General features: G+C 60.3%; 1 protein-coding gene across 1 annotated transcript; it reads left to right on the top strand.

Annotated features, from left to right (window-relative positions):
• The first annotated feature begins 1,906 nt into the window (after window positions 1-1,906).
• Window positions 1,907-24,591, top strand: LOC111154861 (tubulin tyrosine ligase like 10). Its single transcript, XM_022514795.1, has 15 exons — window positions 1,907-2,292; window positions 3,931-4,060; window positions 11,262-11,307; window positions 12,148-12,267; window positions 12,926-13,006; window positions 13,083-13,218; window positions 13,343-13,461; window positions 13,627-13,756; window positions 15,003-15,088; window positions 15,409-15,580; window positions 16,471-16,642; window positions 17,222-17,362; window positions 23,249-23,365; window positions 23,676-23,769; window positions 24,161-24,591. Exons 1-15 carry the CDS (start codon window positions 1,907-1,909, stop codon window positions 24,589-24,591), a joined length of 2,361 nt encoding a protein of 786 aa, XP_022370503.1.
• The last annotated feature ends 484 nt before the right edge of the window (window positions 24,592-25,075 follow it).

Here is a 25,075-nt window from a genome sequence, read left to right as displayed (position 1 = left end):
TGGGGCAGAGGAGACACTCCACGGCTGCCACAGCTGCGGGCTGGGGGGCTGGAGCTGAGAGCAGGTCCAGGCTCGGCCCTCTGCCAATGGGAATCTCAGCCCCGGGGGGCAGGGGGCACTGCTGGGGCCTGGCCTGGGGCAGAGCGGAGGGCGCAGGGTGTGACCTGGCCCCCTCCTCATTGGCAAGGTGGTGCCGGCCTGACTGTTCCAGCTGGGGCTTGCGCGGTCCACAGCAGCCTCTGCAGAAGCTTTCCTCCCCGGTTTTTGTTCGGGCTGGGCCCCGCCAGCAGCCGGCGGGCGCGGCGGGCGAGCTGGGCGAGGTGGGGGCAGGAATGTGTGCGGGGCCTGCCGCCGCCCTGCGTCACGTCGCTGCCTCCCTCCTGGCCTATGGGAGCCCGGGGGACACACCTGTTGGAGGCCAGGAGCAGAGATTGGTCGGCCGTGAGCAGGCACCTGCATGGGGCGGGGTGAGGCCCTACATGTAAGGCGAGCCCGGGGCCACCGTCTCTTCCCTGCCCTGCCCCTCACTGCTGCACAAGGACCCGCTGGGCCTCCATTGTTCCCCGGCGATCTCCACACTTCCCTGAAGGACCAGGCCCGCTGCCCACTGGCTCGCGTGTGAGCTTCAGGCCTTCCTTTGTGAGGAGACTCAGCTGAGGGGGCAGGAAGTGGTGTCTTCCAGGAGGCAGCAGCCCTCGCTGGCCTCCACGCGGCTCCAAGTTCGGATCTTGGTTGGGGGCAGGTGGGGCGGAAGCGAAACCCGGGCACCGGGCTGCTCACCGCGGGCTGACAGGTATTTGGGGCGACTGGTGCCAAAGCTTCTCTGACGTCTGTTCTGAGGCCTGGGGGGTCCTGGGTGCGGGGTCAGAGCTGCACGGTTCGGCCTCCGGGCTGGGGTCGGAGTGGCCTCCCACCCTCCTCCTGCAGGCGAGGAACCTGTCTGGGCAGGTACGCGCGGGAGGTGGAGGGGCTGAGCAGGCCGCTGTGCGGGGAGAGTCCCTGGAGGAGCTGCCCAGAGAGGACAGAGCAACAGCGGCATGGGGGCTCCGACGCGGGCTGGGGGTCCTCGCCCCCAGAGGACGGGGTCCCGCAGGCCAAGGGTGCTGGGTGCCGGGGCCGGCCGGGGCCGCTGAGGGTCGGCAGGCAGGAGCTGCCAGGCCGCGGGCGTCTTCCAGGCCACCCTGGGGGGCCAGCTCGGGGTCAGTAGCTGGGAGGGTCCCCGCATACCCCTGCCTGGCAGCAGCCACTTCTGGAAATCTCCCCATTGGCCCCTGACATGGCGGCTCCTGGGGTACCCTGCTCCCTCAGAGCTGGTGTGGGGAAGCGCCCGCGGCCCGGGTGCTGGGTTTCCGGAGTTTGCTCTGGAAGGCAAGGGCTTGGTCCCGCGAGAGGCGGCAGCGGGGACGGTGGGAGCGTGGCCCGGAGCCCGGCTGGCCTGGATTCAGGCTCTCCCTCACCCGCCTGTGTCCAAGACGCCAACAAAGCCGGAACCTCCTTGCGGGAGGTGTAGGCCGGCCCTCGCCGGCCCCGCGGCTCGGGGTCAGGTCGCAGGCGCTCAGAAGGGGTGATCACGGCACGCGGACTCTGCATCCTGGCCAGTGTGGCCCGCACAGGCGGGCCGTGCGCCGCCGGCCGTGAACTTGCCGCGCGGCCGCCCACGGGCGGCTTTCTCCCCAAATCCCCGCGCTTCAGGCAGCCCTACGTCTGGGCGGGGACGACGTTGGTGTGAATTGAAGCAAACTCGCTCTGCGGCAAAAAACAGTCACTGCTCGGGTGACCGCGACCTCCAGGGCACAGGGATCCTATGTTTTAACGAATCCAGTGGGAGCATCGCAGGCCTTTTTAGGCAGAACATCTGAAAAAATAGGTTGGTTTGGTTTGGTTTGGCTTTTTTCTAGTCGCCCGGATGAAATGCTTGCAGGTCAGTGACTGGCGGCACATCAAATTGGCCAAAATGAGCGCGGGGCGCCCCGCTTACGAAAGTGCGCACGGCTGCACAGCAGGGACACGGCCACGGCCCACGTTCCGACATTTTGGTCATCTTGCAAATACCCTCTCTGCAAAACCAGCGCGTGACGATGTCCCTGGTGAACCCAAGAGCCGAGATCCCCCACCTCCCGAGGAGTCCGGCTGGTTCTCAGGGGCGGGCATGCCCCGAGGAAGGGCCGAGAGGCTGTGCCCGCCTCGTGGGGGAAATGGCGGCCTGGCCTCCGCGGGGGCCCAGGAGGTGCCCTGCGAGCGGACAGGCCAGGCCTCCGCCGCCGCCCCGCCCGCAGCCTCTGGGCCGGGCTGGTGGGTCCCGCGGTGCTGCAAGGCTTGGGTTTCAACGCTTTGTTCTCTGCGGCCTCAACATTGATTAAGGCCCGCCAGGCAGGTTAGCCGGCAAGTTCCCGCTGGGATCGCGTTCCCCACCCCGCCCGTGCCTGCGCAGGTGGGACCCACAAGGGCAGCTGGGGCGTTTGCTCTGCCAAGAGGAGCCTGGAGGTGCTGTTCTGGGCCTCTCAACCCGTTCCTCCATTCTTCCCAAGAGGAGCCTGCTTGGGAAGGTGATGATTAACCAGACCCCAATCTGGCCGTCACCATGAGGCTGGCCTCCCACCCCGCCGACAACAGGCCGAGAAAAGCACCATATTTTCACTCTTCGTATCAATCCCCAAACCCTGCCATTCCTCCTCCCTGCCCTGGGCGCCTGGTGTCGGACTCCTGACCCCACGCTGAGCGGCACTCAGGGCCGAGGCCTTGTTCTGAGTTCAGGAAGAGGGTGGGATTCTGTCCTGGAACTTAGGAGGGAGAGCACTGTGCTGCCCACTGTCGGCCCTGGCTCTGTCCACGCGTCTGTCCGTGTGTCTGACCCCGCACCTCTTCACCTCCTCGGGGAGAAGGGAAGGGCTGGCAAGGAGGGCTACACATAGCTGGGGTGGCTCCCGGCTCCCCATCAGCCAGCTCAGGCCTGCCGGGCCTCCAGGGCCTTCAGAGCTTCTGAAGTAGAGCTGGCCCTCAGTGGCCAAGGACACTAGGGACACCAGGCTCGGGCTCCAGAGGCCACACAGTGGGAGGCCAGTCTATGCACGGCAAGCTGGCTACAAGGGAGAGACACCAGGCACCAGGCCCCGGCTGCCTCCCCCAGGGCCCCGCAGCTATAAGCAGAGCTGAACTTCAACTCAGCTAAGAAAGAAAGGTGAGACAGCTTCACTGAGCTCCGAGAGAGGTGGGACTGCGTTCCTAAGGCACTCTGATTCTACAGGGCTTGTGGGACAGACCTTAAAGGGTGAGCTACAGAGCCAGGAGGGTCAGGAGGTGGTGATGACTGTGGGATCTGCCCTTTGAGCCTGGACACAGTCACCTGGGGGGTCCAGGCTCCTGTGAAGCCTCCTTCCCAGATGATGGACAGGCACCTCCCCTGCCCCCCTACGCTGGGCCTAAGTTAGGGTCAGGTCCTCTGAGAAATGCCGGCCATTCCCGAGGACAAAGCTACAGAACCAGGTGAACGCAGACTTGGCCAAACAAATGGACACAGCCGTTGTTGCGGTCAGCCAGGTGGCCTGGGGGGAATCGGCACGGGGCCCACACCCTCTCCCTACAGCCTCTGTGGGTAGAAGGTGCCGGAAGGCTTGAGGAGCTGCCCTGGCCCATTCCCCAGGTCCAGGGGTCATGTGTGGCAGAGAAGAGATGAGAGGGAGGGTGGGACCCCTCCATCTTCCAAGGACAGGGGCCGGGGTCACTCGGCTCCATGCAGGCCCCAGGTGTGGGCACAGAGCCGCCGACTTCCTTGACCCCACTCTGACGTCCAAGGACCTGCTTGGCCCCCACAGGCGTGGGGGAGTCAGGCAGGGGTGGAGGAGCTGGTTGGCCTCCTGTGTTCTTTGCTCTGGGGCAGGAGTGACTACGGGGTACAGGCGGGACAGGGCTGCCCTCTCACACCCCCTCCAGGCCCAGCACCGGCTCACCCTCGGACCTCACGGCCAACAGCGGCCAGCACCCAAGGGCCACAGAGCCAAGGGGCGGGCAGACAGACCTATCTGAGACCTGGCTGGTGAGCGAGGTAGAGGGCCTGGGCTTGGTGGGGTGGGAGGGTTGGGGGGCTGGGCTGAGGAGGTCTCCTAGTGCTGTCCTGCCTGGAGAGCCACGTCCCACTCCATCCTTGTCCCAACACCCTTCCACGCCCTTGACAAGGGCAGGAGGGGGCTGGGCTGGAGACAGCCGTTGGGGCGGCGTCCAGGAGACAGAGGCCCATTGTCCGGCCTAGGCAGCCCTTCTGGTCTTGGACACACTCACATGCACAAGCAGCCGGGCCCCGAGGGGGCAGGGCCACATGTCCAGGCCTCTCCCTGGGACCACCCAGAGGGAGGATCCCACTCTGTCCTTGCCTCCTGTGGGCAGGGCATCCTGGCCCTCCTTGGGCATCCACCCCAGGCCCCGAGCTGATGGCCCCACAGAGCTGGCCAGCTCTGGCTGGGCAGGAGGCCTCCTTGTGGTCCTGGCCTTTGGGGGTCATCCTGGTGCCACAGTCCAGCCTTCTCCAGGCTGGGCCCCTAGAGTTGAGGCTCTGTCCCTCGCGGACCCCTCCCCACCCCTGTGCCCTGAGAGGACAGGGTTCTCCATCAGGTTGCTGATCACCGCCATGGAGTCCCCAGCTGGGCGGCCCCCAGACCCCATTGGGGGCGGCCATCGCCATCTTACTGGGCAGCATTGGATGGTGTCAGGTCTCTAATACTGCCTGGTAATGATGACGGCGGGGCCCCAGGTGCAGCGATGGGGCCGCCCTCCCCCCACCCGGCCCCCGGCCCCTCCCTTCCCCACACAGGCCCCGTGCAGATACCCGCAGCAGCAGCCCATCCTGCCAGGGGGGGCTCTAGGGCAGAAATGTGACCCCTCCCCCAGGCCCAGATGTACCCCTTCTCAGCCCCCCAGAATGGAAGCCATCTTGCAGCCGCACTGAGCACCCCCCTCCCCAGACTGATCCTGGATTAGGACACTCAGGTATCTGGGCCCTGCCCACAGCACCCAAGCGGGTGCTGCCACCACACTTGGCAGCTGTGGGCTGAGCAGGTGACAACAAGGGCTCCGGAGGGCAAAGGCCCAGCCGGGGGTGGTCAGGCCCAGCCTAGGCCTCCAGGTGGCCCCGGGACGGGCGGACCACCTTGCAGACTGGCAGCATCTCCAGCCTCGGTCCTGGGTCTTCAACCCCAGGTCTCCTTGCTCTGGGGAGAGCAGGGAGGAGCACTCAGGCCTCCCCTCCCAGGGATCCTAACTCACTTCCACCGGACCCTGCCTGCCCGGGGTGGGCACCAGGTATCTGTCCCTGTCCTCGGGCTGAGCTGCACCTGGGCCTCTGTGGGCATCTTACCGGACAGTGCTGGATTTCTTGGCTTGACTCTAACACTGTCTGGTAACGATGTTCAAAGGTGACCCACCGCCTGCCTGCCAGGAAGTGCCCGAGGACACACGGTCCTGAACTCCTGGACTCCAAAGACGGGCCAGGGCCCAGGGCGCGCTTAGGGACTGGCAGACAGCCTGTCTCGGCTCTACAGCCCAACCCATCAGGGCGGCCCCCACCAGCAGGGGGGCGCCCCTCTGCTGTCCCACCAAGCCCAGGCTGGGGGCCCCTGGCTCCCTCCCGAGTGAAGTTCTCAGGGTGCTCTGATCCCCAGGAGAGACCATCAGGATTAGGACACTAGGCAGAAGAGGGCCACCAGTCCTGTCCTGGCCATCGACACCATCCTGGGGGCCTGGCCCACACCACCCAGTGCACACTCCAGCCCCACCTGCTTGGCTCCAAAGTGTCTGCTGTGGCCAGACTCTGAGGGCAGCAACGGATGTCGGGCCCTGCTCAGCACCCGCGTGGGGAGATGCATTTCCTGGCTGGTGTGGAGCAGGCAGCAGGCAGCCCCACTGTCCCTTTTCAGCCCCTCCTGTCCACCACCCAACCTCAGACGTCCACCGTGGCTGTCCTAGGGCACCCTGGCCGGTCCTTTGGGAACTGGCCTTGCCCTTAGACACCCCAGTCCGGTGGGGCCAGCCATGGGCAGTGGCCCCTTTTCTCACACCAGGACTCTTACTCTACAAAGGAGAACTCACTCCACTGGTCAACCAGGGACGCAGGAAGGACAGGGTGTGTCTGGGTGCCCCGGCCCAAACCCACAGGCGAGTGCAGTAGACATTCTGTGCTGTGTCCCAGTGAGGACAGAGTCTCCCTCTCCCCGCTCCAGCCACCACAGTGTCGCAGTTAAGAATGGGAACATTGTCCAAAATCGGTGAGGCCAGGATGGCCCTTTGTTTTATCTTTTTGATCTGAAGCCAGGATGCCGGTCCCAGACCTGCCCAGCTGACCTGCACAGGGGTGGCCCTTCTGGGCCCCCTGGAACCCCACCCTGCCCTGGGTCCCAGCTGGCCTCTTGGGCGGGGGTGGGGGGGGCGTCTGTCCCTGGCCTCCCTGTTACTCATTAACCAGCCAAGAGCCGTTCAGGAGACCGGCAAGGGTGCCCGGGTGAACACAGTCAGGGTCAAGTGCAGAGAAACTGGACGGCCCACTCTCCAGCTACAACCACAGCACAGGCGCCTGGAGGCTGTGTGCCGGGTTAGGGTCTGCAGCAGAGCCCTCCTCAGAGCTGCCCGGGGCCAACACCAGGTGACAGGGGCCACCCTGCAGACTCAGGAGGGTCGAAGGCCTTGCAGGGATCTTCCCGCTGTCTCAGCGAGCTGCAGGACGGGCAGTGCCCCCTGCCCTAGGAGTGCCCCCCACTTGGGGCCGTCTGCACCGTCGCCTGCCGATGGGCGTCTTACCAGACACGGTTAGATCTGGGTTCTGTTGTCTAATACTGTCTGGTAATGCCGTCCATCCATGGCCTGACCACCGCCAGACGAGGAGTCCCTGGAGGGACACCGGGGGGAGGGCGAGGCCCATGGGTCCTGGGCCCGTTAGTTGTGTCCACGCCAGGACCTCCCCAGCCCCCATGACCTATCTCAGCCCTAATGGATGATCTGCACAATAAAGGGTGAGAGGTGCCTCGGGGGCTGGCTTCTGTTCCTCGCAGGGGCATGGCTGGGAGGGCTGGCAGGCACGGAGGGTCAGCAAGCATCTGAGGCGGACACCATGCTGTTGGCCCTGCCACGGAGCCAAAAGAAAGCCCAGGGACTGCGGAAACCCCCCAGCCCCACCTAGAACCCTCTCCAGGGAAGCGACCTCATCCTTTACCCCTACACGCCCGTACCCCCAAACCTCCAACTCAGGGCATGGCCAGCAGAGCACCCAGAAACCTCCCTGGGCCACTCTCTCCCCGACCCAGGCAGCACCAGGCCCCATCATAGGTGAGACCCCGCCCTCAGCCTAGAGCAAAAAGCTCAGGGGAGGGGGTGGGGGGGGTGCAGGCCGCCTTTGCTTCCTCTCTATGGGCCTCAGGCCCCCACTTCCCCACAGGCCCATCTCCAGGGCTTAGGCACTCAGTCAGGGAGGGCCCTCCAGGTGCCAGACCATCGCCACGGGGACTAAGAGTCAGAGAGCCCTTAATCTTGGGCTGCCCTCAGGCCCCCACTCTGCAGCTCCCTCCTTGCTCCCCTCTCCTCTACCTCATGCAGATGTCCTCTATCTCAAGCTGTCCCCAAACCAGACTTCTGGATGCTGATCCCACCTTCAGCCTCCTGACTACTCCCTAGAACCCACTTCCTTCCCTGTGAATTCCAAGTGGGTCCTAGGTTCTGCCTCCGCCCAGGTGCTCTGTGGCCTCTGTCAGGGAGAAGGGGACCTCTGGAGTTCTGGCGGGCTCCTCCCCACCTTCCCTCCTTCCATTACCAAGTCTCTCCTGAGCCCCTCCTGCAAACTCACCCCATGCCAGACACCGGGGAGAGGACCGTCCCTGGCAGGAGTGCAGGTAGTGATAAGGGGAGCAGAGCACGTGAACCAGGAGAGCTGCCGTGTGGAGAAGGCCAGAGCAGTCGAGAATGTGGGGGTTGGTGGGGGAGGAGGGGGTAAGGGTGGCCCAGGAAGGCCTCTGGGAGGAGACAACCAAGTGGGGACCATGGGACACCCGCCAGAGCCAAGCAGAGGCGGCAGAGGCCAGGGGCTACGTGCCGTCAGGACAGCAGGACATCCTGGCCCCGTGTCTAGGCAGCACAGCCCGGTCTCAGCAAAGGCCCCAAGCCGCAGGGGGGGTACTGGGCCTTTCCCCCACTGCCCCAGCCCCAGCACACCCCCGCTCGGAGGCCCTCCACAGCCCACCTGCCCCCCGGGAGGTTAATGACTCCCCTGCTCACCCAGGCTGCCAATGCGCAGGGACGCGCCCAGCCGCAGGCCGTTTCCACCGTGGGAAAGGCTGGGGCGGCACCACACCATCCAGTCGGACGGGTTACGATGCAGGGTTTTGGAGTTTGAGCTCTTGTGTCAGCCCAGGCCGGGGCCGCCTCCCCAGAACGCACAGGGACCCAGAGTGGAGCCTGGGCGCCTGCCAGGATTCTGGGCCCCCAGAAGGGATATAGGGAGGGGAGCACGCGTTCCTGAGGGAAGACAGGATTGGGGGCCCTGTGCTCAGGCCAAGGAGAAGATCAGGGGCCCCACCCCCACACTGGCTGCTGCCCCAGCAGGCCCAGGCCGGGGAGGTGCGGGGGCAGGCGGGCGGTCACCAGCCCCAGTTGCTCAGTCCAAGGCTTGGCTAGAGGAGCTCTCTGCCCTCCAGGCTGACCCATGGCCACCTCAGGGCAGAGAGTCAGAGACCACAGTCCAGCAAGACTGACCCCTGAAGCTCCCAACACCGGCACAGGCAGGCGAGGAGCCTGGGAGTAGGTCAGCCCCTGTGTGGGGTCAGGAAGGCCTCCCCATAGTGAAGTCAGCCACAGGGCACTCAGAAGGAAGGAGTGACTTACGGGCTACGTCAGTCCCCCAGGGCCCCCGTAACGGTGATCACAGGCGGGGGCTTGAAACGACAGAAATGTACTCTCTCACAGTCCAGGAGGCCAGAAGGCAGAAGTCAAGGTGGGGGCTGGGGAGGCACTCCCTCCTGAGTCTCTAGGGGAGGGAACTTCCAGCCCCCAGTGGCTCTAGGCGTCCCTGGGCTGGTGACCACACCACTTGGCCCTGTCTTCATGGGGCTTCTCCCGGGTCTCCTCTCTCTGCTCCCTCTTGGGAGGACGCTGGTCACTGGATTTAGGGCCCCCCCCCAGATAATCCAGGAGGATCTCATCTCAAGATCCTTAATCACATCTGCAAATCCCCTTTTTCCAAGTAAGGTCGCACCTGCAGCTTCTGGGGCTTCAGACATGGGTTCATTTGGGGGCCACCGTCCAGCCCAACAAGAAGCAAATTAAGGCACCCCAATGAGAGACCCACACAAAACTCTGGATGGCAGCAAGGCCGCGGGACTGGAAGGCGACGCCACGGGAGAGGCTGTGGTACAGGGAGTTGAACTAGAGCAGGTAACGCTTAGGAGACGTGAAATCTGAGATAGGGTCAGGTCCTGGGGGTCCTGGCATGGGTTGGGGGTCTTCAGAAGACTCAGGGATACTCAGAGGATGCAAGGCCCAGATGGGAACCGTGCATGGGTCCCCCTGCTCCAGCACCAGCCCCAGCCCCTCCTCCCAGCTCCCCAAGGATCCTGGCCTCCTGCCCCTCCTGATCTCCCAGCCGTGCCGCTGGGCTGCTGTTGCCCAGAGACGGTTGCCAGGCCACCACTGTTGTTTCCCTGGCAGAGGGCTCACACCACCTTGCTGGGCAGGTAAGAGGGACAGGCAGGCCACCAGCGTGAGTCCTCGCTGGATGTGAGGGCTGTGGCCGCCATCCTGTGCCTACCCCCCAACCTGGACACCAGGGACCTTGTGCGTTCTGTCAGAACCCTGCCAGGAGCAGAAGGGAGACGAAGGAGGGTCAGGAAAGGGGCATCGTGGCTGAGATGAGCCCCCTCTGTGGAGGGCCCACATCCCCAGTGCCACAGCATGAGGGTCATAGACCCCCAGGCCCGGCCAAGAGGGACATGCCTCCTAGGGGTGGCGGCTCCTCTGGACAAGCCCCTTTGCCCGGGACAAGGTCTGTCTCCTGGACCCATCCCACAGAGGGTATCCTCCCAGACAGCCCCAGCCCCGCCGGGGGCCCCAGCCCATCGAGCAATGTCAGCATCTCCTCAGCACCCCAAGACGACAAGCGTGTGTTCTGGGAAAGATGCACGGCGGGACACCAACATCTCCTCTTTCTCTTGGACATTTTCTTCAGGTTCACCTGGGTCTTCCTCTCACCAGCCTGGGGTGCCATTTCCTGCCGGTCTTTTTACCTGACCAGGTAAAATGTTTATTTCAAAATTTACTGTAAACTCGAGCTGTCCCCTGCCCTGGCCATGCTGTCCCCGTTTCCACAGCCCTTCTGGAAGGTCTGGGGGCAGTCCCTCATGGTCAGGGGCGCCCATCCCGTGACCCCCGCGATGAGCGCGTGCCGTGAACATCTGTGAGCAGAAAGCTGTGTTTCTGTGTTAGAATTCCGTCCCTCAGAGGAGCTGCAAAACGCGCGGGCACCAGATCAGAAGGTGGCCAGGGCCCTGGGGCCTGACCCCGCCACACGCCCCTCCTGCCAGCCAGCCAGTGACCACCCGCAGGCACACCCAGCGCCCTCTTTTTTCCCCCTTAATCTTTGTTACTTGAATGACAAGAAGCAGGAACTCACGCCTTATTTAATTCTCTTATTTAATTCTCTTTATGCTGCTCCTGCTCGAGTTACAGGCAAAGAAACTGAGTCACAGAGGGACTAGCTGGGCTGCACCCTGACCGGCCCCTCTGCTCTCAGGGCTCGGGCCAGCCCCGCGCCAGGGTCCCCAGCAGCTGCCGCTGAAGTCCAGGTCCTTCCTGCTCCCATCTTTGCGTCCTTCCTGCACCATCTCTCTGAACTCCCGCTGGCCCTGTAGCCCCGTCGTACTCCGTGTCCCCTTGCTCTGACCGCAGCCCACCTGCTCTCAGGAGCGACCAGTCTCCTACTCTCAAGCCAGCACCTTCTAGGGCCTGGCTTCCTCTCTCCCCCTCTTCCACTTCTTGTGCACATGCGTGTGACGGCGTCTGAGTCTGTGTGCATCTGTAGGGGGGTATCTCACGCACACCTGGTGGGGGGGTCGGTGACCTTGGGGCCACTCAAGAGTCCGGAGGAATGGTTCTGAGGGTCTGGACCTTGGGGGCGGTCCATACCCCAGCAGGACTCCTGGGACTTGCTGCTGGGTTCTGGGAACCTAGTGGGAGGGGACCGAGGTCTTCCAGCCCACGCGTGCACAGGTAGGCCTTCTCCCTGTCTCCTGCAGGCTGCTATCCCCCAGCTGCGCCCGGACAGGAACCCTCCCATTCTGGGTGGGCCAGGGTGTGGGTGAGGGCCCCTGGGTGGTCCACACTCTGCCCACCCTCAGCCCTGCCCCGGCCACCGGCCCAGCTCCCATACTCATGCTGACCGCTACCCAGTTTATTCCTCCTCTGGCCTAAGGGGGGACTAAAGTGTTTCTTGGGTGACCAGCTGGTTTGTCTGCAAAGTAACTGTCCTCTCTGGAAAGTGATCTGCCAACACCTGGTTTGTCTTTCTCTGTCCTGCCGACTCCACAGTGTGCTGGCCACTTATCTTCTCCCAGCCCTCTAGAAAGTCCTCACCTCCCAAGCGGCTCCCAGATTGGGAGCGACCCATCCAAGAATGGCTAAAATTCCCTGAAGTGTTCCCAAGTTGACCACACGGGAAAGGATGCTCCAAAGGAGACACGATCCTTGGGGCAGGGCCCGGAGCAGCAGAGGGGACGTTGCCAGAGACCTTCCTGCCGAGCCCCATGTCACAGTGCCACCCTCAACTCCGAGGAGGCACCCACTTGGGGCCAGGGGCCCCTCCAGTCCCCCAGAGACCTGACAGCGACCCTCCTTACAGCCGGCACCACCAAGGCCAAGCATGGCCATGCCAGACAGACGGTCCCTGCAGGGAAAACCTCGCCAGGGATAAACAGGATGCACAGATGGCCCTGCGTCCACGGGGCTCCAGGCCCCACGGTCACCACAGAGACAGGAGCCAGCCACAAGCAGAAGCCCAAGCCCAGGATCCCAGGAGGCGCCCCTCCCTGGGGCTAGGACCATGGGCTGCCCAGAGGGCCCACAGAGGGCTGGGGGTGGTGTCTTCCCAGAGGTGCCCCTGCCCTGGCGCTCCTGCATCCACAGCCCGCAGCCCCACCCACGTCCTCCACCGTCGGGGACCACCTAACCGGACCCACATCAGTGGCAAGAGAGGCAAGTGGTCCAGGACTGCCGGGCTCCGGGGGAACCACACCCGGATGCCAGGTGAATGCAGCCCTGGGACCGGCTCCACTCCCAGCCCAGGCCAGTGCCTCCCTGGGGAGGGCATCCCACCCGGAGGAAGGCATTCCCATGGGCCAACCACACATAGCCAGTCCCTAGGAGAGAGGCCAGGAGAAGGCCGTGCCCAGAGTGTGGGGTTCGGGCCAGTGGAACAGTGCAGAGGACAGCAGAGCCGGGGTCTGAACAGGCACAGAGAGGGGACACAGCTGCTCTCCACAGTCTGGGCACTGCCCCTGCCTGTCCCAGAACCCAGCCCCTGTGCAGGACAGCCCTGGTGCTGTCTCCCCTGCCTGATACAGGTCACCCATGACCTCACGATAGACATTGTGACCCCATCTCTCCTGGGGACATCCCTGCACATGTCTCCCCCCAGCTCCAGCTTCACACCCTAGCCCTCCTCTGCACAGAGCCCCTGCCCTCTGGGTAAGCAGGGACCCTGCCCGCTCCAGGTCTGGCCCTAAATGGTGATGACTCCCCTCTTGCCCAAGATAGGTTCAGGCCCACCGGTCAGGACCCAGCCTGGGCTGCGATGGGCCCAGGTGGCTGAGGGAACAGCCCAGGGCCTGCTAGAAATGGGCAGGATGGCCAGATTCAGGATGGACACCTCCCCCGGACCCCTCAGACCCCACCCTGTTCACAGGTTGGGCCCATGAGAGACCAATGGGGAGCAAACAAGAGGAGCAGCTTCTGCACGTGCTAAGCCAGCTGGAACAAGACGCAGGTGCGCTTGGGGCAGGGCCAAGGGACAGGAAAGGCCCCGGCCAGGCCAGAGCCTCTGACCCCCCATCGGCCCACAGACCTCTCAGACGACACTGACGGCGTCAGGCCTCGGGCGGCTCTCCTGGAAAAGCACCTGCTGGAGGGGGAGAAGCAGCCGCACAGCAGCGGGCAGGGGCCCTACTTCTATATCGGAGGGAACAATGGGGCCTCCATGTGAGTGAGGGGCTCAAGCTTGGCCCTGCTGCCTGCCGCCTCCACGTCCCCCCGCACCCATGTGCCCACCCACTCCTGGGTCCCCAAGGCCCCCAGGGTCACCCCTGCCTCTGTGCCCCCGCAGAATCAGCTCCTACTGCAAGGGCAAGGGCTGGCAGCGTATCCAGGACAGCCGGCGTGAGGACTACAAGCTGAAGTGGTGTGAGGTCAAGTGCAGAGACAACTACTACAGCTTCCGAGAAGGTAGCAGGGGAGGGCCCCCCGCCTCGGGCCTGCAGCCTGCAAGAGCCTCCTGGTCCAGAGCCAGGGGTGGCATAATGCGCCAGGCCTCCGCTCTGGGCGGCTGCGGCGGCCCGGGGAGCTCTGGCCCCCAGCCCCACGTGCCAGCCAGGACTCTGCCCCTCCCATGTGAGCAGCTACTGTACCAGATTCCCAACAACAAGCTCCTCACCACCAAGATCGGGCTGCTCAGCGCCCTGCGGGAGCACGCGAGGGCTGTGAAGACGGCCCACAAGACCCCGCTGTGTGCCCAGGCCAAGTAAGCCCACCCCTCCCCCGCCCCGGGCGCCCACCGTCAACCCAGCACACGGCTGTGTGTGCTTCAGGGGAGCAGAACGCCACCCACATGCCCCATCCCACCTGCTGCCCTCTTCCGGGTCCCACTCCCGCCCACCCAGCGTGTCCGTCGCTAGTCCCGACCGCCCTCCCTGGAACCCGTCCACTCACCATTCTGTCTGTTCACCTACATCCATGCACCCCCACACACGTCACCCACTCCATCCACCTACCCTCATGGACCAGCCAGTGATCTACACACACGCCACAGCCACCCACCCACCCACACCCTGTTCCCCAGACTCTCCCACACCGCTGTCCATCTGCTCCCCTCCCACCCACCGTGCCCCAGTGCCTGAGCCACTCAGCCTACTCACCCTGCTGCCCTCCCCTCACCTGCCTGTCCCCCCCCAGCTGTGCGCCATCTGTCTTCCCACCCGCCGCACCCCCAACCAGGCCGGCAGCCCACCCGCTCACCCGGGACATCCCCTTCACATCCACATGTCCAGCCTTCCACCCCGACCCTACCCGTGTCAGCAATTCTAATCCCTTCCAGTGTCCGTCTCTGCACGGGGCCACCTGCCCATGCACCTACTTCCACCCAAAATCCATTTATCCAATCACACACCGACCCACACCCCACCTCTTCTCTTCTCCAAACACCCACCATCCGTTCTCCGCACACTACCGGGCAGCCGCTCAGGCCAGGCCCTCCCTCTGGGGTACAGATCTAGAGAGGTCACAGCATCTGCCCTTGAGCTCACGTGGCCCAGCCCAGGGGCCTCCTGCAGCCCTGCTGGAAGGAGCCATTCCACCCTACATCGAAGGCCTGGTGGTTGACAAAGAGGGATTAGAGGGCAGCCCCCAGCCAGGGGAAGACGGGTGGACTAGGCCGGGGTGTCCAGGGACCCGTACAGACCACTCAGTGCATGCCTGGGGACACAGCTCAGAACCGTTGGCGCACAGTGGTGCGGTGGGAGAGGGGCAGGGCATGGGTGACGCAGCCTGCAAAGAAGCCAGGTGTGTGAGGACCCAGAAAAGAGTGCTCCTGGCAAGGGGACAGAAGGTGCAGAAGGAACAGCTGGTGCTGGGGGACAGAGGCAACCAGCTTTCCAGTGGACACTGTCCTCCAGCTGCCCCCAGGTCAGTCCCCTAGAAAGGCTCGCTGGCCTAGCCTGGGGGGAGGGGACAGCCCTCCCTGTGTCCTCCCCACCTCCCTGCTCCCCCAGGGTCCTGAAAATGGAAGAATTTTTCCCAGAGACATACCGTCTGGACATCAGGGACGAGAGAGAGGCTTTCTTCACTCTCTTTGACGGTGAGAGGCCACTGGACGCCAGGCCTGCTCTGGGAGATGGGTTCAGGGATGGACCAAGAACCCGGCACGCTTGGGGCGGGGCCGGGCCTTACAAGGCGAGGGGGCGTGGCCATGGAGGGGTGAAGGGGTGGAGCCAGGTGGGCGATGGGTGGAGGGTCAAGGCTGGGCCTTGTGGAGGCGGAGCCTGGCAAGGGGCGGGACCATGGCCGGGCGGGCGGTTGGGGCGTGGGCGTGGCCACTCCTGGGCGTGGCCAGGCCTGACTGGGCGTGGTCGGGGCGGGGCGGGCGGGGCTAGCCCAGAGTCGGGGCTCTTCCTACAGGAAAGCACATCTGGATCTGCAAGCCCAGTGCCTGCAACCAGGGTAAAGGCATCTTCCTGCTCCGGAGCCAGGAGGAAGTCGCTGCCCTGCAAGTCAAGACCCAGAGCATTGAGGACGACCCCATCTACCGCAAGATGCCGTTCAGGGCACCTCAGGCGCGGGTCGTGCAGAGGTGTTGGGCATAGTTCACATTGGGGCTGGCCGTGGGCCCCGCTGGCGCCTGGGAGAGCTGGTGGGGCTCCCAGGGCCCATAGAGGAGTCCTCGGTCATGGAAAGCTGTGGTGCCCTCAGCTGGGCCCCTGTGTAGCTGGCAGAGGTGGGGTGGTCACAGCTCGTCCGGGCTGCAGAGGAGATGCCCTCCACCCCAACCCCACACACAGAGGCTCCTGCACATGGAGGTAGAGACAGGGAAGCCTTGGTCGGTTCGTTCCCCAGCCTGGGCACTGCCCCTCCGTCCTGTCCTGCAGGAAGGCCAGCCAGTCTCCCATCCCCAGCGCAGCCAGCCCCAGCCTTCAGGCCTGGAGCAGAGCTGACCACCCCTCCCTGGCTCCCTCTGCCTCTGGACGGGATCCAAACCCTCAGCCTCACAGCAGGAGGTGGAGGAGCAGCAATCTGGCCTCCCAAGGTCCCTTCGGAGCCCCCACATGTCAGTGTGACTCTGCCACAGCTGCGGTCTGCGCCCCCCTCCGGGCCTCGCGGTCTTTAGACCTACCGTTCCTTCCACCTGGGATGTCTCCTCCCGGCCAGCCGCCCTTGAAGGCCCAGTGTCGGCCCTCCCTCCTCCAGGAAGTCTTCCCTGCCCACAGGGGCCCAATCTACTCCCACGCTCAGGAATCCTAGTGAAAACTGCCCTGGGGGGTGGGGGGACTGCCTTGGGAGGGGCGGGGCACCCCAGACACGTGCATGGGCTGAGGGTTGGGGCCAGGCTCAGAAATGTCCCCTCAGAAGAGAGAGCCCACAGACACCTGGGACAAGTGGTGCTGAGGAACTGGTCTGGGCCCAGGAGGGGACCAGGGGACACAGACTAGGCTGGCCATGCCCTCAGCCCCCATGTGTCCCCAGGTACATCCAGAACCCACTGCTGCTCGATGGGAAGAAGTTCGACGTGCGCTCCTACCTGCTCATCGCCTGTGCCATGCCCTACATGGTCTTCTTCTGCCACGGCTACGCCCGCCTCACCCTCAGCCTGTATGACCCTCATTCCAGCGACCTCAGCGGCCACCTGACCAACCAGGTAAGGGGACCCCACAGATGAGGGCCCCCTCTGCAGCCTTGGTACAAGATCGCTGCTCGGCACACAGAAGGGAGTTCAGCTGTGGACTGACGCTCAGGCCTGGAGGCGGCCCACTCGCTCTGATGGGGAGAGGCCACTGGACGCCAGCCCGGCTCTGGGGAGATGGGTTCATGGATGGAGCGCGGCCCTGGGCACGATTAGGGCGGGGCTGGACCTGGGGAGGTAGAGGTGGGCCCATGGCCACAAAGGGGAAGGGTGGAAGGTCAAGGGCGACAGGTGGAGGCGGAGCCTGATAGGGGCAGGACCACGGCTGGCAGGTGCGTGGGAAATCCGTGGGGAGGGGTCTCCGTGAGGACCTCCGTGGAGAGACCCTGTGCGCAGATGTCTCCGTGACAGGGTCTGCGTGGGGGCCTTCCACGAGGATCGGGGGGACACTTGACGGTTGAGAGGGTCTCAGCAGGGTTTGCAGGGTAGCTGGGGTAGCGGCGGTGGGGAGGGGCTCTCTGCGGGGGCCCTCAGCGGGGGCAGAGCCTCGGGGAGTTCGGGAGTGGTGGTCTGCAGGTACCGCACTGCCCCCAGTTCATGCAGAAGAAGAGCCCCCTGTATGTGCTGCTCAAGGAGGACACGGTGTGGAGCATGGACCAGCTTAACCGCCACATCAACGACAGATTCAGGAAGACCAAGGGGCTCCCCAGAGACTGGGTCTTCACCACCTTCACGGTCCGTGCGCCCCTCCCGACACCAGCCTGTGGGGCAGGGGCTAAGGGTTAAGACCCCTCACAGTGGGGGGCGCTGGGCGCAAGGTGCTCACACCTTCCTGGGGAGTGTGTCCGCACTAAAGTGTGTGTCACGTGCGTGTGCATCTAAGCAGTGAGTGTGGCAGCTGGCCACTGGGAGGGGGGCTAGTTACCCCCTCCCTCTCTGCCTCCCCTTCCCTCTCCCACCGTCCTCCCAATCTCTCCCTCATGCCCTCTCCCTTCCTCTCCCTCCCTCCCTCCCTTCCCTTACCTCTCCCTCCCTTCCCTCTCTCTTCTCTCTCCCTCTCTCCCTCTCTCCCTACCCTCCCCTTCCCTCTCCCTCCCTCCCCCTCTCCCTGTCTCTCCCTCCCTCTCTCACTCTTTAATGGTTCACCTCACACGGAGTTCTCTACTTTAAGGTGTACAGTTCAGGGGGTTTTAGTTTATTCATAAAGTTGTGCAATGATCACCACCTGGTTCTTCAAACAGAAACAGCCACACCCATCAACAGTCACTCCTCATCACGTCCCCTGGCTCTTGGTGACCATGCCTGTCCCCACAGATTACCCTATTCTGAACATTTCGTAATAATGGAATCATCATGGCCTTTCCTGCATGTGGCATCCCTCATTCCTGTCTGTGACTCAGGAAGATCTCACTGTAGGGTTACACAGTTTCTTTGGATAAACATTTGTTACCAATGGATGTGGGTTATTCCCGCTTTTTGTCTGTTATGAGTAATGCTGCTGTGAATATTCATGCGCAAGCTTCTGCACGAACACATTTTCAGTTCTCTCAGGTATGCAGTCGGAATGCCGTGTGCGTCGTGCGGTAACGTATGTTGAACTTGTTGAGGAACGGCCCACTGTGCTCCACGGAGGCTGCAACGTGCCACACTCCCACCAGCAATGCAGAAGGGTCCAATTTCTCCATATTCTCACAAACACTGTTCCTTTTCTTTCTTCCTTTCTTTTTAAGTCATCCAGTGGGTGTGAAGTGGTATCTCATTGTGGTTTTGATTTACATTTCCTTAATGATGAATAACGTTGGGCACCCTCTCACGCGCTTATTGGCCATCTGTGGGTCTAAGAGTTTTTGCGTGTTCTGGATACTAGACCCTTATCAAATAACGTGACTTGCGCGTATTTTCCCCCGTTCTGTGAATTGTCTTTTCACTTTTTTGATAATGTCCTCTTTCTTGCACCAAAGGTATTGATTTTGAGGGAATCCAATTCATCTATTTTTTCTTTGTTACTCATGCCTTCAATGTCATATCTACGGATCCATTTCCAAATCCAAAGTCACAGAGATTTGTACCTGTGTTTTCTTCTCAGTTTTATCACCTTGGCTCTTACAGTGAGGCCACTGCTCCCTTTTGAGTTAATTTTTGTGTACGATGGGAGGGGTCCACCCTCGTTCTTCTGTGTGTGGATGTCCAGCTTTCTTAGCGCCGTGGTCAAGGACACTGTTCTTGGCATACTGTTGACAATCGACTGGTCAGATAGGTCTGGGTTTCTCTAGAATTTCTTTTTTTTTTTTAAGATTTTATTTATTTATCTGACAGACAGAGATCACAAGTAGGCAGAGAGGCCGGCAGAGAGAGAAGGAAGCAGGCTCCCTGCTGAGCAGAGAGCCCAATGCGGGGCTCGATCCCAGGACCTCTAAAGCCCAAGGCAGAGTCTTTAACCCCCTGAGCCACCCAGGCGCCCCTTCTCTAGAATTTCTATCAATTCCACTCCATTGATGTGCGAGCCAGGGTACGCTGTTCTGACAGCTGCTATTTCCTTCACTCTGCGAGTGTGGTGTGTTACACCGACCGGTTTTCATGCACAGAATCGCTCCTGCATTTTGGCGTAAATCACACTCAGATGTGATCTGCTAACGCGCGAGCACGCTGCTGGATGTGATTTGCTGGCACTTCAACGACTGTGTCTGTGTCTACACACACCAGCCATACTGGTCTGTAGCACTCTCTTGCGTGCTTGGGATGTGTTTCTCTTCTTTTTTGGAAAGTTTGTGAAGAGTTTGTGTTAATTCTCTAAATATTTGGAAGACTTCTCCAGTGAAGCCACCTGATCCTGGCCTTTTCTTTGTGGGAAGGTTTTTAGGGACCGACTCGACTTGTGCTTGTCGTAGGTGATTCAGATTTTCTGTTTCTTATTGGGTCGAGCTGTTAGTTTGTGCGTTTCTTTCAAGTTGTCTAATTTGATTGGGAATAAAACTGCTCATAGAGTTCTATGAATCCTAGTCCTTTTTATAATTATTTTCATCTCTACGTGAGGTCTTCCTTTATTTCTTGAGTCTTTTCTCCATTTTCTCAGTCAATCTAGCTATGAGTTTGTCCATTTTGTCAATCTTTTCAATGAACCAGCTTTTGGTTTCATTTATTTTCTTTGTTGTTCTCTATTCTCCCGTCCATTTATACCCATAATTTTTCTTCCTTTGGATTTTCTCCTCTTTTTCTAGTTTATTAAGGTTTAAGTCTAGGTTATCGATCTGAGGTCTTTCTTCCTGTTTTTTTTATAGGTGTTTACCGCCATAAATTTCCCCCAAGCACTGATTTTACCACAATGCATAAGACTCTATGTTCTACCTTCATTTCATTTGTTGCTAAGGGGTGTGCTGTTTAATTTCCACAAACTTGTGAATTTTCCAATTTTCCTTCTCGCAGATTTTTTATTTCATTTCACTGTGGTCAGAGAACATACTTTGTATGTTTTGAACCTTTTCATAATTATGGAAACTTGCTTTCTGTCCTAACATTTTGTCCGCCCTGGAGAATGTTCCATGTTCACTTGAGAAGAGCACACACAGCGCACACTCTGCTGTTGCGGATGTCTGGAGTCTGCTTGCGTTATAGTGTCGTTTGAGTCTTCTGTTTCCTTGTTGTTCTTTGGTCTAATTATTCTACCCAACGTTGAAAGTGTGGTATTGAAGTCTCCAACTGCTGCTGTTAAATTGTCTGTTTTGCCCTTCAGTTCTGTTTTCCTTTCATGTATGTTGAGGATCTGTTGTTAGGTGCACGGGTGTTTAAATTATTACATCTTCTGGATCTATTATTATACAGAGTCCTTTTCCTTCTCTAGAAAAAATTTTTGTCTTAAAATTTATTTTCTTATTTTGTCTTAAAATCTATATCAGTATAGTCATTCCGGCTCTTTTGATACTGTTTGCATGACATACCCTCTTTCCATCCTTTCACTTTCAGCCTGTGTCTTTGAATAAAAAAAGTGAGTCTCTTATAGACAGGATATCAAGGGTTGTGTTTTTTAATGCATTCTGCCCATCTCTGTTATGTAATTATAAAGTTTAATCCATTTACATTTGATACAGTTACTGGTAGGTAGGACTTACATGTACTTTTCTATTTGTTTTCTACATGTCGTATCTATTTTACTTCTCAATTCCTCCATTACTGCCTCCTTTTGTATTAAACACGTATTTCCTAGTGTATCATATCTAGTGTCATTTCTTTTATTATATGTTTTTGAATTATTTTCTTTGCTGTTGCCCTGAGGATTACCATTAACCTCTTCATCTATAACAATTTAGTTTGGACTAATACCAAGTTGATTTCCATAGTATTAAAAAAAAAAACACAAAAACCCTTGTTCCTAGATAGTTCTTTCCCTCCCTTTATGCTGTCCTTTTCACAGATTACAGCTGCATACATTGTGTGCCCGTCAGATAGAGAATTCTTGGTTGACAGGTTTTCCTTTCAGCATTTGAATATGTCATTCCACTGTCTTCTGGAACCCATGGTTTCTGATGAGAATTTGGCTGTGAATCCTATCAAGGACCCCTTATGACTCATCGCTTCTGTCTTGATTTCAACATTCTCTCTTTGTCTTTTGAAAGTTCGCTTATGATACGCTGGATCTCTTTGAGTTTATCCTAATTGGTGACCTTCTTGGGTGTGTCGACTTTTTTTTTTTTAATCAAATTTGGGAAGTTTTGTATCATTATTTCTTCAACTATTCTTCCTGCCTCTTACTCCCTTCTCCTCCTGGGACTCCCATTACATATGCTGGTCTGCTTGATGGTGTCTCACCAGCCTCTGTAGCTTTGTTTCTTTTTTCTTCATTCCCTTTTTAATGTTCCTCTGACTGGATAATCTCGATTGACCTATCTTCGAACAACTGTTAAGCTCCTTGAATTTCATTTTTTATTTACTATACGTTTCAAATCCAGAATCTCTGTGTGGTTTCCTTTTATAACACCCATCCCTTCACTGATCTTCTCTATTTGGAAGGGTATCATGCTCATATTTTCCTTTAGTTCCTTTCAAGTGAGGTCTTCTGGGGAGGCCAGCAGAGAGATCCCAAGTAGCTACTATGTTTTACGATCTTTTTGCAAGCCAAACCCATTCCGCTATCCCCAGTGCTGAGAATGCAGACTTTTTTCAAGTCTGGCACCAAGGTGGGAAGAAGGGATAAAACCAAGGCAAGTTAAAATGCTACAAACCTTGGTCTGCTTACCAAGATTCAAGATTTTTCTTTCACAAACACTCCTCAGGTTGCTGCAAGCCTTGGGTTAGTTTCCGGGGTTCTGAGAAAGTTGGTTCTGATTATTTTTGCCAGGTTGCTTTGTTTGGTGGCTTTTATGGAGTGACTTCTTTTCAGATGTCCTCTCTCTGCCATTGTGCTGAATCCATGACCCACTCCAGTGGGCTTCTTTTGCCACTGAGACGCTCGCTGTGGTCACCAGTGACCTCCCTGTTGCCAAACCCAGGGGTCAGTTCCCAGTCTTCGTTTTCTCTGATCTGTCAGCCAGTTTGGACTAGCTGTTCATTCCCTGGTGTTTTCTCCCTCTGGCTTCCAGGGCCTTGCCCACTCCCTCTTGGCACCCTGTTCTGGGACCCCACATCCCAACTACTGCTCTCTGGAGTCCCAGGGCTCTGCTCTTTATCTGCACCATTGGTAATGAAAGTCTCCTGGCTTCACAGTTAAACATCTGGCCCTGACCAGATGCCTTATATCCCAGAGCTTATCAACACCCATCTGCAAGCTCTTAAACATCTCAGACTCCATTGTTCTCCTCCTCTTCTCAGTGATGGGGGCTTCATCCCTGCAGAGTTTTAGACCAAAGACTTAAGGATGGCTCTTTCACAACTCATAACCCATTCATAAACCAGTCAGGTCAGCTCTACATCAAAATACATTCAGAACCCAGCCTAGTACCTCCACCTGCCCAGCAACTCCCTCATCGCCCTCCATTTCTCTCAGCAGAGCAGCCAGGAGGCACTCACTTCCTGCTGCCCTCCCGCTCGCTGCAGCCATGGTGGCAGCCTTGCTCTCTTCCCCCAACACCTCGACACACACTCGACACACTCGCACTTACAGCTGCTGCCCTTCCCCCAAACTCCCCACCCCTATCCCACAGACCTTCCATTCAGTCCAAAGTCCGCTCACTATTTCCTCACTGAGGCCCAACACCCACACCCTTTTTTGCAACCACCACCCTAGAAGCCCCCAACCCGGCTTTGTTTTCTTTATCAGCACTTCTTGATCTGCTGCACAAAATATACATGTGTATTTGTGTATTTACATGTCACGTTTGTTTTCTCTCTCTCCTGCTGTGAGTGAGCTGCTCAAAGTTCTCTTCACTCTGGTACCCCAGTCCCTGCCGTGAAGGAGCAGCTCCACATGTTTGCTGAGAGAATAAAACAAGAATGAATGAGTTTCTTGCTGTGAGCCTGTGACTCAGTGTGAGAGTGTGCGTAGCGGGGCAGGTGGGAGCACAGGTGAGGGCACAGGAGAGAGCTGGGCAGGACACAGGTGGGAGTGCAGGTGAGGGCTGTGGTTGTAGCTGCTCAGGCCTGGGAGATGCAACCAGGGGGTGACTGGATGTCACCCCTCCCTGCCCCCAGAAGCGGATGCAGCAGATCATGGCGCACTGCTTCCAGGCTGTCAAGTCCAAGCTGCACCGCAAACTGGGCTACTTTGACCTCATCGGCTGTGACTTCTTGATCGATGAGAACTTCAAGGTACTTCTTCAGTTTCCTGGGACCAGTGGGGTTTGGTACGCAGGGGCCACCAGTGCCTATCCTGAGCCCGCAGGCAAGCCCATGCGCCAGGGTCGCAGTCAGACTCCGCCACCCCTGCCGAGCTCCTGCAGCTGGAGCAGTGCCCCCCGCAGAGCCAGACCCTCAGAGCCTTGGCTCCTTGGGCAAATAGGAGGAGTGAGGCCACAGAAAAGGGGCTCCCCAGGATCACTCGCCTTAATGGGGACCAAGGCTTCAGCCTTCCCTGGGCCAAGTGATGTGTGGGGACGATGCTAACCAGCGTTGGGCCCAGGTGTGGCTGCTGGAGATGAACTCCAACCCCGCCCTGCACACCAACTGTGAAGTCCTGAAGGAGGTGATACCAGGCGTGGTCATGGAGACGCTGGGTGAGGCCCTTTGCAACCCCCAGACCCTCAAACAGGCCCCTCCCTGCTTGCCCAGCTGTGGGTGCGCCAGTCCACCCTCTCCCCAAATTCACATGCCCGCAAACCTGGTTCTCCAACATCCAGAGGGCCTACGTGGACACCGCACCCTCTGCTCAGGCCCCGCCGAAGAAGGGCGTCCCTGCCCGCCCTCCCCACCACCTTGGTGCCGGCCACACCTCGTCCCCAGCTGGGTCCCGCCCCTCGGCTCTCTCACCCCCAACTCCGCCTGGCCTCAGAACCTCCACCCCACTGGGGGAGGGGGCGTGACGCTGGGGGAGGGGCGCTGAGCCCCCGCCGCTCCCACGTCCCCGCAGCCAAGGCCCCCGCTCACCCCCTCCCCCGCCGCCCCCAGACCTGGCAATCGAGACCTTTCAGAAGAGCTTGCGCAACCAGAAGATGCTGCCTCTGCTCTCCCAGCGCCGCTTCGCGCTCCTGCACAACGGCGAGGCGGACCTGTGGCCGCGCCTGGGGGGCCCCCGCAGCGCCCTCCGCCCGCCGCCCCCACGGCCAGCGGGCGAGGCCGACTGCTCGGCGCCACCTCAGCCCCGCGCCGTCGACAGGCCGGGCGCGCGCAGGCCCGCGCTGCCCCGGAGCCCCGGAGGCGCGCACAGGCGGCCGCCCTCGGCGCAGAGGCGGCCCCGACAGCCCGGCCCTGGCCCCGACGGCGCCCAGAGCGGGGAGCCCGGGGCCGAACGGCCGCGCGCGGGCGTTGGGGACCCGGCGCGAGAGCCCTCCCCGGGGCTGGCGACGGAGCGCAAGAACGCGGGCCTCCGCGGCTCCTAGCGGGCAGCCGCCGGCGCCCCCGCGGGACCTATAAAGGCTACTTTGTTACAAACGCCTCGGCTGCGGATCCGGCGGCCCCAGCCCCCGGGTGCCCCCCTGTCGCTCCTTCGCAACGCCCTTGCCTCTGCCCCACAGGCCCCTAGTCCACTGCTGGGATCTGTCCTTGGGGGCTGGGCTGGGGGGAATAGGGGAGCGGGCTGGGGAGTCTGTCCTACTGGGAGGGGAGGAGCTCCCCACAGCCTTCCCCTCTGCCCTCCTGCGGCGGCCTCCGTCAGGGGGAAGCCCGCTAGGCCCTGGGCTCCTATCACCCTGAGTCCCTCTGGGACTAACAGGAACAGCTCCCGCACCCCCACAACCCACGCGGCCCCTGCTGCCTGACTCTGGGGTCCCCATGGAAAGGAGGGCTCCCTCACACTCAGCAGAGGGGCTGCCCTCACCCTGCCCGGGCCCAGCCCCTTTCTGGGCCTTCAGAGCCCAGGCCCGG

Source organism: Enhydra lutris, unplaced genomic scaffold (genome assembly GCF_002288905.1).
Source record: "Enhydra lutris kenyoni isolate GAN:26980312 unplaced genomic scaffold, ASM228890v2 scaffoldscaffold38, whole genome shotgun sequence".
Taxonomy (NCBI): domain Eukaryota; kingdom Metazoa; phylum Chordata; class Mammalia; order Carnivora; family Mustelidae; genus Enhydra; species Enhydra lutris.
Note: the sequence above shows the minus strand (reverse complement) of the source record. Positions and strands in the feature narration are given on the sequence as shown.